Below are 18,863 nucleotides of genomic sequence, written 5' to 3' on the forward strand. Positions count from 1 at the left end.
TTTAAAGCAATAATTGAAGCATTAAAAGAAAAAATTGAGAATTCTAATGATCGAGATATTTCCCAGGCCTTAGGTAAATAATAATAATATTATAATTGTATTATATTATATTATATTATTATATAATATTTGTCAAATTTGTTTTACTCATAACTATAGTTAATTGTATTTCAATAATAATTAATTGATTAGTAATCATTTTGTAATAGGAATTTTATCTATAATGAATACAATTGCATTTATTTTTCACCTCATTGTTTTGGAAGATAGGTATATTACAAGTTATCAATATTCTTAGCACCCAATTACAACAAAAAACAGCTACACTGGGCAAAGCTAGTTTAGGTAGTTATTGAAGGTGTAATAAAAACGTTTGAAGAAAAACATTCAGATAAGTGTTTTTCTGAAGTATGGTCTACAGTTAAAATGTTTGCTGAAACTCATGGTATTGAAACCCCTGTAAAAGGTTAGTTTAAATACTTATGTAATTATTGATATGAATTATAATATTTAAAAATTTCTGATGATTTTAGATTCTACTTCTAAGAGACTAAAAAGAGAACCAAATCATTTGAAGGATTTCCATTTATCATCAACTACAAGCACTGAACAAACTAATGAGAATGAAAAACACTGGCGAATAATTTATTTCAAATTAATTGATAGTATTGTTACAAACATAAAAAAAAGATTTTCTACTGAAAGTCTGAAGATGGCAACAGCAGTTGATAATTTTATAAAGTTAAATTATGATGACAGCACTTTTTTCATTGAAAACTATAAAGTAAGGATAAATTATTAAAATGAGATGTATTCAATTTAATATTAAAATAAATTATTTTCTTATTGGAGTTGTTTAATATTGATTTAAATGCATTGAAAAGTGAAATAATGGTAGTAAAAAATTGTGTTCTTCGATCAAGCAAAGAATTAGAGATTGATTTTGATAAACTAAAAGCAGCGGTACAATCTGAAATTTATCCAAATTTATACACTTTGTTGAAAGTGGCTCTTACTATTCCTGTTAGTTCAGCCACATGCGAGCGTTCTTTCTCCACTATGAGAAGAATTAAAAATTGGCTGCGTACATCGATGGATCAAGAGCGATTTTCTAGTTTGGCAATAATAAACATTGAAAGGGAAGTATCAAATCAGCTTAAATCTGAGGATATATTAATTGAGTATGCTAAGACTAACAAAAGGTTACAGTTATAATTTGTTTTAATATTAAAAAAAATGTACAGCAGTGTGTTAAATTATGACTTACTGATATATACATATATATATTTAAAAAAAATAAATACATTTATTATTATGTTGAAATTATGTTATTAATTATAATAATCACACCCACGCTTGAAATTTGAAACCGGTGTAAGTGATTAAATAATAATGAGGTTATTATTATAAGTATTTTGTGACACAAGATAATTAAAAGGCCTAGGGGGGTGTGCGGGCAAAGCCCCCCACAAGCCAGTGTTGTACATTTTCACAAGCCCCCCCAAGAAAAAAATTGAAATTGCGCCTATGCTAGTAAAATCTTAATTTATAACTATTTAGATGCGTAGAGTGCGAAAATCAAAAAAATCAAACAGCATTTTGTCCTGCCACTGCGTATGTTAATACAAATATAAATGACAATACAATAACAGTATTAGAATTGCACAACCATGCACCTAGGTTAGTCGATGTTCCTATGGTTCATTTAAAAAGAGCTATTGGTACAAAGTACTAATTGGGACTAGCTGGAACAAAACCCGGAACTATGTCCACCTCAGTTAGAGAAATTTATAACAGAGAAATAGTTGAGTAAGTAAGAGAAGATCAATAACCTAACCTAAGACCAATACAAAAGTAATATAATAGTAATGATAAAAAATATGCATAACTATTGTAAATTTGTAACTACCCTAACCTTTATATAATTAATGACAAAGTGACAACTGAGTAACTGGCTAGTTTGATTTTGTTGTGTATTTAATACTCAATTAAAAAAAGACCAGGATGAGCTTAAATTAAAAGGAAAGCTGTAGCAAAGGCAAAGAAATGGGAAGAAGTAAAAAAATTCCAAAAATGGAAACATATTTCTCTATGGTAAGCAGAATGTTTATTATGTGATAGGTTTAAAACATAAATATACAATTAAATAATTTTGATATACTCACTATATTTTTTCAGAATACAAATTTTGAGTCATTGATAACCAATGCCAAAACAGCAGTAATACGAGTATGTCCTAATGAAGTAACATCTTTTGCAAACAATCTACCTAATGTTATTGCAAATAATAATAATGAAGTATGTTAAATATAATGTTTATACTTATTATTTATTAATTATCAACTATTAGGTACCTTATATTTTTAATTTAATGAATAATATTTTTTCAGAATACAAATTTTGAGTCTTTGATAACTAATGTCTAATGCCGAAACAGCAGTAATATGTACTAATGAAGTATCTTCTTCTGTGAAAAATCCACCAGATGCTATTGATCAAAATGATAACAATACAACTATTGCCAAAACCAATAATAAAGTTTGTTAATACATTTGTTTTTAATTGATAATTCTTTTAATCCATACTATTTATAGGATTTTACAAGCAATTCACATACCATTGAAACATGTACAGTGGACGTAGACCCTATTTGCTTACTAGCAAATAATGAACAAAATAACGTTTCTGAATCTGTAGAAACTGAAATTCCAAATATTGATCCGGCAGTATTGGAAATCAACTCTACAAGTATTAATTATTTATTATTAAATCCGCCTAAGCAGAATTTGAAATTAATACATTTAAAAAAAACTAAAAGAGTTTTTGGTAAATATGTGAGGTACCTTCCATTAAATATATTCTATAGACAAATGCAAAATGGAGAAACTCGTTTTAGGGAATGGATTTTATATTCACAATTAAAAAATTCTTTATTTTGTTTTCAATGTTTATTGTTTGGTAATAAAAAAAACATTGTTTGAAAATCAAGTAAAAGGTTTTACTGATTGGAAAAATGTTATGATAAAGTTGGTGAGCATGAGAAGAGTTTGTCACACGCATAGTCAGTAAAATCATGGCATTTATGGATGATAAATTTTGTTCAATGTAGAATAGATAAGGAAATGAAAAAGGAAACAATTAATAATTTGCATATTGGGAAAATGTTTTGCATAGAGTTGTGGAAACTTTGAAATTTTTAACTTCTAGAGAATTAGCTTTAAAAGGACAAAATGAACATTTCGGCTCTGAACAAAATGGAAATTACCTTGGATGTTTAGAACTTATCGCTAAATTTGATTCTTTTATTTCTGAACATATAAAAAAATATGAAAATAAAGAACATCATTATCTGTGTTTGTACGTGGGTTTTTGTAATAATAGTAAAAATGTTTAGAAAGTTTTGCATATTATATAAAATAGCATTAACTACAATGCTCATAACTCACTTTAAAACTAAACTATCGTAAAAAAAAACCCACTTACAAACACAGATAGTGTCTATACCATCAAGTTTCATAAAAGGTTGATTCACTTTAATTATTAAACTAACGAAGCTACACGCGATCTGCTAAGGGTAAATTTAGTACCTATTTTACGCACTTGTTAGACGGCGACAATATTTTATCATGCTCTAATATTTTACAAATAAGGTCTCCGATGTACAAAAACCAACTATTAAACAATCAAATCAAACAAATATCATATTACAGTAGAACCCCTTCGTACGCCCTCGGCTAGTCCGCCGCTCCGGTTGATTTGACCATAGTATTATTGATATGAATACTATGTATGTAATTTAAAAAGTACAATTTGGATTTTCCAATTTATAGAAGATATATACAATTAATTGCTAGTTTAATATTTCACTTATTAGTCTTACTGTCTTAGCTAAGTCTAGAATATCATTTGCTAAACAAAAATCTATAACTGTTTTTTTTTCTAGGTATTGTAAAATATAATACATTTCTAATTTAATCATGTATGTAATATGTAAATAAAAATGTTCTGTATATTCTGATAATCCGACCTATTTCGCGTTCCGACCACACCCCCAGTCCCGAAGGTGACGGATTAGAGAGGTTCTACTGCATAAATACATTTACTTTTAATGTGAAAAAAATACTTCATGAAAATATGTTAACAATTTAATGTATTATTAGTAAAAAATTAAAAAAGTTATGCATATATTATAGCAATTATAATTTGAAATAGCCATTTTTATTAAATAATAAATGTTATGTCGTTATGTGTATAATATACATTATATATGTTAGCAGCAATATTTATATTTCATTATGGTGAAGAATTAATTAATAAAGATAATCTATTTTGCAAAATGTATGTTGTTTACTTGTTATTTTAAATAATAACGATATGAATGATAATTAAATTTTCATACATTACCCTTAATCATTATCATGATTCATGAATGTCTACAAATGTAAATATTCTAGTAAGTAACAATAATAGCTATTGCAGTGTGCTATGAATATTATAATGCTATTTTTTCTTATTTTATTGAAATAGATATTTAAAAAAATACATAATATAATATTATAATACCCTATTACCTATTAATAATCGTTATACAAACAAATTATAAAATATAAATATGATGACAATAATAAACATAATCATTGAAAAATTGATAGTTTATATAATACACAGTAAAAATATAAATGTATATAATATTTTTTGGAACAAATAACAACATTTAACAATTAATTAATTAATTAATTTTTAAAGAAGTACTTTCTTTGGATATTCTATAATGTCCAGTCTTTAATTATATTGCCTCATAATTATTGACAATGACATAGTTTATATCATTGCAACTAACATATACAAATTTTATATGCCCACGAATAAGGTGGTTAAAAGTGATTCATTTTAAGGAATTAGTTATACATAATATTTTAAATAAAAAATGCTAATAAATGCTGGAATGTAAGAGGGCATAGTAATTATTATGTGACTATATGTATCTCAACAATTGGAACCTGGAACGTGCGATCTCTATATAGGACCGGAGCTTTGACGACAACTATATCGTGTCTTGAACGATATAAGTTAGATATTACTGCAATTCAAGAAGTGAGATGGGAAGACTCAGGGAGTATAACATCCCAGGGGATGACAATGTTTTATAGTGGGGGAACGAAACATGAGCGAGGAGTAGGCTTCATAGTGAAAGATAATAAAAATTATATCGAAAATAGTAAATTTTAAATCAATAAACGAATCAATATAAATATAAATAATAATTATAATATATATATATAATTATAATCAATATGCCTATACAATATACATATTAGAACTTAAATGTAAATGGTACAACGTAATAATGATTAATTGTTACGCACCAACGGAGGACTAACGATGACATAAAAACTGCTTTCTATGATGAGTTGGAAATACTATATGATAGTCTACCAAACTGGAAACCAAAAATACTACTACTAGGAGATTTCAACGCCAAAATTGGCAAAGAGATAACATATAGACCGACAATTGGGAAAGAAAGCCTACACAGAGAAACGAATGAAAATGGTAGTATGCTTGTTACATTTGCGTCAAACAGAAATATAGTCGTAAGTAGCACAAGGTTCCATCATAAAAATATGCATAAACAGACATGGATGTCACTATGTGTTAGGATAAGGAACCAAATAGACCATGTACTAGTAGACAATCGGATAAGGTCAAACGTCAGGGATGTAAGAAGCATGAGAGGAAGCAGTGCAATATCTGACCACTTCCTGGTAAGAGTTAAGATACATTTTAGAATATCAGTGGAAAAACAGAGAAGAAATTCCGGAAAAAACGAATTAACAGAGACATATTGGAAACTAATGTAGTAAAATTGTATCAGGATAGACTGAATGAAGAATTACAACGAATAAACCAGGAATCAGACATAAATAATACATGGGAGAAAGTAGTGCAAGTAATCAAAGATACATCGGAAAGAATATTGGGAAACACACAAAGTGAAAAAAAGAAAATGTGGTTTGATGAAAACTGCAAAAAAGCCTTAGAAATAAGAGACAAAGCGCGCCTGAAGGTGATACAGAATCCGAGTAATTAAAAGAAAAGAAATCTAGCAAGTAAACAAAGAGAAGCAAAAAAAACAATAAGAATGGCCAAGAGACTATGGGAAAAACAAAGAGTTACAGAAATAGAAAATAACAACAACAAAAATAATATAAAAACTCTGTTTGAAAAAGTAAAGAACAGGGTATAGACCGAAAACATTGATGGTAAGAAAAGATGATGGAACCATTATAACTGATAAAGGTAAAATAGCAAATGAATTTAAAAGGATATTTGAAGAGATGTTGAATCGACAAAAAAATAGGACCACAATAGAAGTTAATGTAACGGCGGAAGAACTATTGGACAAACCAACGATACAAAAAATAGAAATGGGATTAGAAATGCTGAAAAATGGAAAGGCCCCTGGAATTGATGAAGTAGTCCCTGAATGCCTAAAAAACGGAGAAAAGAAGCTGACTCAACAACTTCACAACCTAATTACTGATATATGGGAACAGGAGGAGATTCCAGAATCATGGAAAATGTCTGTCCTATGCCCGGTACATAAAAAGGGAGATAAAATGGATCCAAAGAACTATAGAGGAATTTCTCTGTTATACACTTCGTACAAAGTATTATCTAACCTCCTATTAAACAGATTGAAATCATTTATTAAAGAAGTTATTGGAGAATACCAGGCAGGATTCATGGTAGGTAAATAGACTATAGATCAGATTCATATAATTAAACATGTTGCAGAAAAAAGCAATGAATTCAATAAAGACGTACATGTGCTATTTGTGGATTTCAAAGCAGCATACGGCTCGATAGATAGAAATAAATTGTGGAATGTAATGGCCCGGATAGGAATACCAGAAAAGCTCAATCGTGCGTACAAGGCTCTAAATGCAAGGTGAATTTTGGAGGAGACTACTCAAATGAATTCCTAGTGTCGACAGGTATCAGACAAGAAGACGCTTTGTCACCGGCTTTGTTTAACATTGTCTTAGAGTCAGTGGTGAGACAAGTCCTTAGCAAGGCCAAAAGAATAAAAATCAGTGATAACCAACAGCTTGCAATTGTAGCGTATGCTGATGATTTAGTGATAACTACAGAAAATGAGGAAAGTCTAAAACAATCCGCAAAAGAACTAATAAGGAAAGGGGCAGAAATCGGTCTTAGCGTAAATGAAGAGAAAACAAAATACATAATATTATCCAGGAAACATCACACGGAGAGAAATTTAGAAATAGAAGGTTATTCATTTGAAAGAGTAGAACACTTCAAATACCTTGGAGCGTGGGTGAATGAAAACGCGAATAGTCACGAAGAAATAAAAGAAAGGCTGATAACAGCAAACAGATGCTACTTTGGACTATCAACACTATTCAAATCAAAATTACTCTCAAGAAGATCAAAGATAACATTGTACAAAGTTTTAATTAGACCCGTAGTACTATACGCATGGGCAACCATCTAACGGATGAAAACAAATTGGGTGTTTTTGAAAGGAAAATACTCCGAAAAATGTATGGACCAAAAAAGAATGATGTAGGTGAGTTTGAAGTCAGGACAAATGAAGAGTTGAGAAGGTTATTTGGAAAAGCCAATATTATAGGAATTATGAAGAGTAGTAGATTAAGATGGTCAGGTCATGTTTGGAGATCGGAAGGAGTACTGGGGAACACAACGAGATGGAGACCTAGCACAAAACGACCCAGAGTCAACGGTGGGCAGATAGAATTAAGGATTACCTCAGAATGATAGGGATAGAGAATGGAGAAAAAGTGTCAAGGGACAGGGAGAAGTGGAGGGATGTTGTTGCTGCGGCAATGGACCTTAATGGTCTTTAAAATGCCTAAAAGAAAGAAGAAAGAAAGATATGTATCTCTTCAGATATATATTAAATTCTCGTCAACGATATCATTGATGATGACAACTTGGATTCTTACAAATAACTGCTGATAAACATCATGTAATCTATGGGTTTTTACATCAATAAGACTATAAAAGGCATAACTAATAAAGAAATTCACTAAGTAGTGACCACTTAATTTTTATTCAAAAAACAAAATTTGATTTCTTATCCTTTATTTTTCAGATAATGAAGAAAATGTGTTTTCAATTTATATATATCATTATTATAGATAATGTATTATTATGATTAATGTTACCCTTTATTAGTCAAATAAACTTGTACTTAAATAGACAAAAAAAAACATACTTTCCGACAATACAAAAAAAAAAGTTAACAAATTCAAATCTAAATTGGACCATATTCTATATTATATATAGTTTTTATTTTATTATAGGTTTAAATATGTCAAATAATTGCATTCAGCCGCCTAACTGCATTATTTGTACTTTTATATTATTTATATATAAGTATGAAAACTAAATAATAATAAAATGTTTGAAACGTAAAAAACTAGCTGTGGAGAATAAAATATAATATCACAGCTAATAATTTAATAGCCATCTTTATGTAATTGAATTAACATTTTCATTTAATAGAGAGGATTTAATTAAACATTATAACATTTTATTTGTACAATTTTCTAATTACAATAGAAATATAATAAACATAGCATTTCATTATTTGTGATTTTGTAGAGTGTTACAAAGCCAATCCATAGCCTCATCAAGTCCTATACCTTTTTTGGCTGATGTTTTAAATATTTGGAATGTTCGGTTTTTTAAAGAATCTAATCCAAGAGCTTGATGTATCTCAGTTACATTCATACAACCCTCAACATCTTGTTTGTTGGCCAATATTGTTAATATAGCACCATTTAGTTCTTCTTCCTATAAATTCGTGAAAATTAAAATCAACTCCAGAAACATTAAACTAAGATGTAGCTTACTTTTAACATATACATCAATTCGTCTTTAGCTATACCCATTCTTTCTCGATCAACTGAATCGATTACATATACTACAGCATCTGTATTTGAATAATAACACCTCCAATATGGCCTATAAAATAAATGATTAAATTAAAAATTAAAACAATTAATTTTTAACTAGAACACTTTTCTTATACTTTAAGATGAGTAATAATTTTGGAATAATGATATAAAATATTAAACAAAATATGAATAATTATTTTTCTACAAAGCCATTTAAAATAAGAGAAATAAATTTATATTTTATTATAAAGTATAATGGATCTGATAGATGAGTACCAATTTATGATGTTGGATAAAGGTTTACCTACTATTTTTATGTATTATTATACATATTATGTATTTATGTTTTATATTTATATTTTATATTTTATATTAAATATTATGCAATTCAAAAAAACGTATGTAAGAAATTACATTAAAAAATAAAATATTACCTAATGGACGTTTGGCCTCCAAGATCCCAAACTTGAAATTTAATATTTTTATAAGTAACTTGCTCGACATTGAATCCTATTGTTGGAATAGTAGTAACAACTTCACCAACTTGTAACCTATACAATATGGTAGTCTTTCCTGCGCCATCTAAGCCCAAGATTAAAATTCTCAGTTCTTTTTCACCAAATAGATTCTTGAAATAACTGTAAAATCCCCCTGAAAAATTATAATTTACAATTTTTATACTAGATACATTATACATTTTTAAGCCAAAAAGGTAATATATTATTTATTTTATTTTAGTTATAATGTGATATTAACAAAACAAATTTTATATGGAAATAAAGAAATAATAATAACAATAATAATAATAATAGTATAAGAAATAGTATACTATTTATTGAAAAGTATTTAAAAAATTCTCAATTCTATAAGTAATTTACATTTTTATTTTATAATAACTTAGTATTCATTAATAATTAAATAATTAACTTATTTATTTTCACATAATTATAGGTATCAAATTAGATATGCATTACTTTATTTTTCACAAATTCATCTATTTTAAACGAATAAAGTTAAGTAATAAAAATAAAGATACACTAATTGCCAAGATTTGAATCAAAGTAACCATAACTAATACTCAATTACTAAAATAAATAATATTACTTATTATAATAATACTTTCATAATTCATAATATTATCTGATACCAATTGATTCAGACGTTATTTTATCTACCCATTATTTATTGGTTGAACATAATTTTATCGGCCTGCAACAGACAGTAGACATCTAATGTTTTTTTTTGTGTTCTTTAATTATTATTTTTTCTACCATAAATTTAAGCCACTTAGGCCTAATGTAGAACTATGGTATTTTCTAAAAACACCAGACACCTTACAAAAATAATTTCAATTTTGTATTATACCTTAAGTTTTGTTTTATTAGAAGTATCAAAAATTAATACATAGCACATTGAAAATTAAAATATTAGTAATTTTGAATTGATTATATTTTATGTGAAATAAAGCTTTATAGGTAAATCACTAAATTATTTCTTGTATTTATAACCTAACATACATTTATTACTTTTTTTTTTAAATATTGAAAAATTAACATAAAAAACCATAGGTATTTTATAACACCCAAGATTATTATTTTAATTTTAAAAAGTATAGAAAATGTGAATAATATTTATATTTTCTATAACTTACTGCTTGAAACACCTAACTAGACATCTCATGGCCATGCTAAATTTAACAAGATAGATACTTGCCCAGTGGGCTCCAACAATTTATTCCTATCTGATCTCACAGTTAAAAGAAAAAATATACTTGCCATTACAGATTTTATTAGAAACAATAAGAAACAAAACACTATGCAGATGAGATTATAACTTAAAATATATTTGGATAGCATATACTTTTTTTTACTACTTTTAGTTTAAAGAAGCTTAAATGTGATTGATGTAGCAGAATAAATGTCCCTATACATTAGATTATTTAATTTACCTTTGAAAGCTTTTTTGGGATAGTTATGAATTTTATGCTTTTTGCTGTTTAAAAAAAAAAATACCAACTAAAAGTTATTTTCAATTTGGAAAAAAAATTAACTCCAAATTTTTAACTGAAATCAAAATTAAACAGTTTTGTGAATATGAATCACTTTTATTACCAACAACCAAATGTTTTTATTGAAAATAAATAAATACTCAACTAATAAAATAAACTATAAAAACAAAACAATTCATTTAACCTACTTTTATAGCTTATTTTTAAGGAATTTAATTTAATTTTTTTTTTCTTTTTAGAATTTAATTTCTTAGGTAATATCAATATTCGGCCAATATAGATTATAGATATAACAAAATAATTTATTTTTAAGTTCCTATCTTTACAATCCAATGAAAACCGTGTGAAAAAGATAAGGAAAACTTTTTTTCAAGGCCAATCATGAATAAAATTAGGTACCTATATAAATAATAGCAATTATGAACAAGTTGACAAAAAATATTTAAACATAACATTATCTACATATAAATCAATCAAAACACCACTAACTATAATGTCACTACATTCCTGAAACGTACTTTTAAGAGTTACTTTGGAAATTGAAAAATTGTCACACACATAGGTGCAACCAATTTTATAATAAAAACATTAGGCATGTAATTTATTTGTTGAGTTTTTAATATTTAAAATTAATAAAACAAAATAAATATTTTTAGCTAACATGAGCTTCATTATCTGTTGTTAAAAATTATCAAATTTGTATTATATTCGTTTGTATTATATGTAGGTATATGACATTTTGTTCTCATTCATTTTTTTGACTTACAATGACCATAAGAATTATGAAATTATGTAAATGATTACTGACAATAAACCTGAATTTATACTATGCATTCATTCTAAATCTGAAATTTAGACTGGAACATATTGAATTAATTGATACTAATTCTAGTATAGGTTCACCAAAAATAAAATAAGTGTTTTAGTTTGGCACAGGTTTTAATAACAAAAATTAAAGGTATCCGTTTCAGAAATGTTGGTACTGTTTCTGTTATCAGTAAAATATGTTATTTTTTAGTCTCCATTTCTCATATAACATTTATCAAATGCATAATAATATCCATTTATGTAGAATATTTTTATAGAAAACAAAAATAAATTATTTTCATTGATATAAAAATAATATGAAATAAGTCAATAAGTGACTAAGGGGTAAAAATAAATAATAAATAATAATACTAGAAATTTCTTAGTTCTGAGCTTAATATTCAATGAGATTTAAGTAAAATTGGACTAAATCTCTACTGTTATTGATAATATATGAACTAAATTATAATATACCTAATTATTACTATATAATTAGTTATGAAAGAAATACTCATAATAAAGTTAGGTACCTATATTGTTACACATAGGTTAACTCGAATGCTGCAATTTATTAAATACTAGTTGAACCCATGCACTCAGTGTTGAATCCAGACAATTTTTCTGGGGGGGCTCACTTTTTTTTTCATTGGTGAATGGTGATACGTAATTTTAGTATTATGAATTATATATATTAATAGGTAATTATTCTTATTACAATTTATAATTTATACATTTCAAATTTATATAGAACTACAAAACAAATTATTTGTTTTTATTATTAAATCAATCTAAGGTTGTCACACATTATAAATCTATTAGGTACCTATTATTATTATTTATTGCAATTCAGAAATTATAAATATTTAAAAAGTTATAAAACAAATTATTAATTTTTAAATCTAAGGTCGTCACATATTATAAATTGTATTATTATAATTTATTACAATTCAGAAATTATAAATATTGAAAAAATTACAAAATAAATAAGAAACCTATTAATTATTTATGTTTAAATTAGTATTGTGCATTTAATAAATAAGTACCTACATTTTGTTGAAAGTCAGAAAGTTGAATTTGTCAGGGGGGGGGGGGGCGAATGCCTCCCCTGTAGTATACCTGGATTCAACACTGCATGCATTTCATAGCCCGTTAAAATCCTACCTAAAGTCTCAAACTGTATGTTAAATTTGTTTCCAATGATTATACTAGCAGTATATTTTTATATTGACAGATAAAGGTAGAAATATACTAAGTAATAATCATACGATGGTATTCAATTTAGTTTATCATTATGTAAATTTATTAGTTTTTTCAAGAAAAATCTGACAATCCAAATAATCTTAAATGATATTTGAGGCCTATCACTTTTTAACTTAGCCTATCTTCTACCCATATGTCTAATATATCTTTGTACCAAATTTTATTGCAATCGGTCCAGCCGTTTAGGAATACATAAAGGATAAACAGAATAGAAATACATTTTTAAATACATTTCTAAAGCTCGTATAGCCATTTTCTTTTGTGCTTAAGGCGTACAACTATCGATGGTGATCAACCTTTTTTTAGAAAGTATAACTGTTAAGAAATTATGTTATTATTATAAAAATACAAAAACACATTTAAGAGGTAGAATTTTTAACAAACTGCGAAGTGCACAGTTAACAATAATTCAAGGATATATGTTATATAACAGGGGTGGCCACTAACCTTAATTTTAGAAGCCGCAAATTTATGAAGTTATTTCGAAATAAGCCAAATTGTTAAGATAGGTAAGTATGTTTATAAAATAAAAACATATTTTTAATTTTATAGCAAATAGAGGAAAATTCGTTTTTTTACACAACACAGAGCGTTATTGTTTGGGCGGGTATACATTAAGAAATGGGATTTTACTTTTGAGAAGTGCTTATTATATTTTATGAATTAATTTTACTCCAAGTTTGGTGTCGAGAGTCACACGATACTCACTCGGGAGCCGCATGAGGCTCGCGAGCCTCGTTGTGGCCACCCCTGTTATATAATAATAATCAGCAACCATCACTAAAAACAACCATTTACAAATAAATAAAAAATTCTATCAGAAATCTCAAAATATCTGTTTGACCACTTCCGAGGTTGGCCTATCACTTTTTAACATAGCCAATCTTCTGCCCACAGGTCTAATATTACTTATACCAAATTTCGTTGCAATCGGTCCAGCCGTTTTAGGAATGCATAAATGACAAACAGACAGATATGAATCTGTTTTTATAGATTAAGATTAAAAATAATGTATGCCCAGGTATAAAGACATTTTTAAAACAAATAAAAATATTTGTATTATAATATGGTAATGGATTAAAAAAAAATTCTTATTTTATTGTAACTATTGTAAAATTAAAATCGAAACTCATAATTTTTTTGTAGAGGCAATTAAGTCTTAATATCCATAAAAATTCTGTAAAATGGATTGTTTCCCAAGTTTTGTCAACAAACAAATACAGTTAGATAGGAATCTAGATGAAGGCAAGCTTATCAATCCAGTTTTTGGTTATGCCACTTTGCCGATCCCCAAAGGCGTTCAATTGTTTGAGTGTGTGCTCCAGCAGTTGGGTCTACAAAGTTATTAATATGATTGACTGTATAGTAATTGAAGCCGGATGATTTTTATAATTCGGTGTTAAGCAATGCCAACAATCAGCATAAATGATATCTAAAAACTACCTAATACTATTACTATTGTCGAAATAAATACCGACATAAATTTGTTAATGGTCGGATGTCAAGATATGTTAATAGTAAATTGTACATTGAAAACAAAATTAAATTGTATATTATGATAATACATACTACAATGTGGGAATGTACTTTTATAGATTTATACTTTAGATTTCTATTTGGAGGTAGTCAATAATCTAGAATGAACCTAACCTTGTACCTTGGAAATATTTGGGTAGGCAAGATAACCCAGAAGATTATTGTAGGTTGTCTTAGAAGTACTTGGGTGGTCAAACCCAGAAAGGCCAGTTTATCGATTGTAACATTTTCCTTTTTTTAAATAAAAACTAGTCCATTAAAGAAAACTATCCTCTTATACCTACCACTCACAACAACTATTTGTCAAAAATATTCCGCATACTGTATTTGAAATTTTAAGTATACCTAAATGAATCATTCAAGACATAAATGTAAATATATTATACAATATAGATTAGTGAAACAATTTTAGAATATCACAATTTGTAAGGTATTTTATATAAGTAAAAAAAAGTGTATAACATATAAATATTTGTGTGTACATTCTGCATTTAAAATACAGTCTGCAGTCTGTATTAAATGTACCTACATAACTAATAGAATAATACAATTTAACAGGTTAAGCGCTTGTGGGTTTTTATAGTTTCTTCCAACGTTGCCATGAGACTCAAATTTGGTTCTCGGTGAATTTTTTTATATTGCCATGAGAACCATACTTGGGTCTTGCTAATACTGTGTGTTATTTATATAATTATAAATATTTATATTTAAGGTATAGTAAATATTAAAATAAACAAAATGATTCCAATTTCATATTATGTTTATATTCATGTGTCTGAAAAAATGAATTCTAATATTTGTTATAATGGCATTGAACAATTGATTTTTGACTCTGATTTGGAACCGTATAGTGATTATGATGACACAGACAATGATCCTAATTTTGAAGATGATCAATAAATACAGGTAAATAAAATACAATACATTATTTCTAAAGAATTCCTTTAGACTTTATACTAAGTTAATTGTATAAAATTACTATTTATTCTGTAACTTTCAAGTAGTGAGGATGAAATTGTTTAAGATTGTTCAAATTCTTTTCAACACCAAATACATTTTTGTATTTGTATATTAAACCTGATGGAAGTCTCTGAATTGACTGATAGTTAAAACTTTAGTCAGTGATGAAAATTATTAATTAATTATATTGTTATTATTTGTTACATTAAAAATATATCTAAAAATTAGTGCATTGCATAACACAATATTAATATGTAGATACTTAATTAGTATACAATATGATTTTAGGTACTTTGAGTTATAATTTATAACTAATAATGTTTTATTATTAACATAAAAATCTATCATCTATTCATGATAACTTTTTGATTTTTGTTCTATGGATGGGCCTTGTTCAGTTACCAAGTTATGACCATTATTGGAGTACATCTGCTGTATTTCATACAAACGTTGGACGAGTAATGAGTAGAAACTAACTAAAAATTATGATATCTGTTATATCCCAGATGAATCAGTAATACCTTTTATGGTTAGGTTACTTTTTAAACAATACATACAAAATAAATCTCATAAATATGGAGTAAAAATATTTAAATTATGTGTTCCATCGTGCTATACTTTAGCAATGAAAGTTTACGCTGGAAAAGAAGCTGATCAAAATATTAGTGTATCTACAAAGGTTGTTATTGATTTAGCTGCTGAATATTTAAATTTTGGACGCACTATGTATGTTGATAATATCGGTACACTAGTGTTCATTTGGCAGATTTATTAGGAGAACAGAAAATCCATTTCGTTGGGACCTTGAGATCTAATCGTAAACAAAATCCAAAAGAAGCTAAAAAAAGGAGAATCATGTTCAATGAGAATTAAGTTCTTCTAATATACTTGTTTTGGAATGGAAGGATAAGCGTGATTTGTTAATGCTTAGTACTAAACATGACAGTTCAAATATCACATCGCAATACAATAAAAACAAAACCTCAAGTGGTAGTAGACTATAATACTAGGAAGTCATAAATTGATTTAGCAGATCAAATGGCATGATATTCAAATCCATTAAGGAGTTTAAAATGGTATATGTAGAAAAGTTGCAATGGGTTTAATACTTAATATTAGTGTTGTAAATGCAAGCATCTTATTCAAAAATTTCAATAACTGATTTTCGTTCACTATTAGTTGAAAGATAAACTATAAAAGAAGCATTACATCCAGATTTGAAACATAAATTAAAGAAGGTTGGTCGAAGCAGATATTTCAAATGCTATAAACAAAATGCAAGAGAACAAGGAAGAAAAACTGCTCAATTAATTACAGTAATATAAGCAAAATTCAATAAAACTAGAATATAAATTATTTTATATGCTATAACAATTCAAATATCCTTTATCTTTGCCATGAGAACCAATTGTGGGTCTCATCTCTTAAAATTATAAAAACCAGCGATTTAGATCTCTAAGACATACTTAAATATATTTCTAAAATATGAAAAATACGATTTTAAAATTTTAAAATTTCAATTTTTTATATCATGGCAATAAAAATCAAAGATGGGTCTTGTGGCGCTCAACCTGTTAAAATATTGAAAACAAAACTTTTTGAAAAATAGTATGAGAAATATTAGGAAAAGCAGATTATATATTCCTTATCATTTATATAAAAATATGATACAACAATAAATTATGATGGTTAAAATAATTTTATTTTAGAACTTAAAAGAACCTAGTTAATTTAAATCTTTCAATTCAGTAAGTTCAGTTACAGTTTAAGAACTGGTTCTTTTCAATTTGGTTCCAGTACGTAATATAATTAAAATTAGGAACCCAAAAGACACTAATTAGCCAAACTAAGCAAGTAGTCGATAGAATATTTTTATGATCGATACACTTTTGGTTATACGAACATTAGACTTAACTTGTAATTTTAAACTCTTATTATGTGTAGGTATAATATAATAGTTAGAGTGAAAATGCAATTCTGTATGACTGGCATGGTGCCCACTTTATAGATACAATATGTATAATCATAGATATCAAAATATAAATAATCAACAGTAAACAAATGTAAAACTAACAGAGAAACAAAGTACCAAAAAATTAACACAATCAGATTTTGATTGTCAGTCATTCACCAAGAATAACGGTAAAAGGTAGAACAACGGATAGTCATTACAATACCTCCAAACATCACAAACTGGAGGACAAAGGCGGACAGACAGGTATCGTTAACTCTATTTGAAGGACATTAGGTCTACAAAAGCTGATGGGATCTGCAACCCGGGCTGGAAACCTCAAACATAACTATACATAGCCGAATCACAACAAACAATCATTTGCGCTCGAGGCCTTACCCATAGTCGAAGTGAAAGCGCAGCCGGTCGCTGGTGACAGACAACGTGGATAGTATTTTGTTTGTTTCTTTTACGTTAGCTGTTCGTTTGACTTCGACGACGATGACTACTTCGGAACGACTGCAGAACGCAGAACGCGCAGAGCAATTAGCCCGGTCGACGCGAATAAACAGCTATCAGATAGCGGTAATCTAGATCGTTATTCGGCAATGTTAGATGTCAAATTTATTATTATCGTCGTTGAAATATTATTGATTATTATGATGATATAGTTGTATTAAACCAGTGTGACTTCGATGTACGATGTTTTGATGTGGAAGCGACGATAAAAAGAAAGAACAGAGTAATAATCAAACGAGGGTCTACGGCTACTGCTGCTGCTGTAGTGCCGTTAACGTAAGGCGTGTTGTTGTGGACACTGTGTGATTAAAGGCGGGGGGTGAAGAGCAAAACGGTTTTTGTTTTTGCGTTGTCTTATCAGCCCGCAACCGTTGTCACTTGTCACCACGTCCGCTATCAATCACTATGCTGAGTGCATATTAGTATATTACCATTCTGCAATAAAACCATATGATTATACAGCTTTCTCATTGGTTCTACATTTGGCGGGATAAAATATTTAAAATATTCATTATTATTTATCATTATTTTTATAACGTTCATGCTCAACAAAATTTTTTTCATTCCTATTTAATTTAATCTAATTTATTACTATGTACTTACATATCTAATAAGTATGTATGCTATTTTATTTTTGTTGAATACATTATTATTGTTATCATTAGATAATTGAGAAAAATAAGAATATATATAATCTCATGAAGCTCTTAGGTTATTTTTATACTTGAATTTGAAACAAATTCTGAGATCATTGAAATTGTAATGCTTATAACTCGCATTTAAATAAAAAATTTAAAATATGACAACATCCATTAGATTATAATCTTACTTTTAAACTCAATAACATTAAGTATTACAGAGTTTAGTGAATTAT

At 27.6% G+C, this 18,863-nt stretch overlaps 1 protein-coding gene and 1 pseudogene across 1 annotated transcript; one reads left to right on the forward strand and one right to left on the reverse strand.

The window, feature by feature from the left end:
• Window positions 1-168: 168 nt before the first annotated feature.
• LOC149062145 (zinc finger MYM-type protein 1-like) lies at window positions 169-1,735 on the forward strand (annotated as a pseudogene).
• A 6,824-nt stretch (window positions 1,736-8,559) lies between these two features.
• Window positions 8,560-18,313, reverse strand: Arl1 (ADP ribosylation factor-like 1). Its single transcript, XM_015516539.2, has 4 exons — window positions 17,870-18,313; window positions 9,383-9,599; window positions 8,904-9,015; window positions 8,560-8,844 (listed from the first exon to the last, which is right to left on the reverse strand). Exons 1-4 carry the CDS (start codon window positions 17,871-17,873, stop codon window positions 8,635-8,637), a joined length of 543 nt encoding a protein of 180 aa, XP_015372025.1. The 5' UTR covers window positions 17,874-18,313; the 3' UTR covers window positions 8,560-8,634.
• Between the last annotated feature and the right edge of the window lie 550 nt (window positions 18,314-18,863).

This window comes from Diuraphis noxia, unplaced genomic scaffold (assembly GCF_037042655.1).
Source record: "Diuraphis noxia isolate RWA-SAM2 unplaced genomic scaffold, SU_Dnox_SAM2 contig0001, whole genome shotgun sequence".
In the NCBI taxonomy this organism is placed as follows: Eukaryota; Metazoa; Arthropoda; class Insecta; order Hemiptera; family Aphididae; genus Diuraphis; species Diuraphis noxia.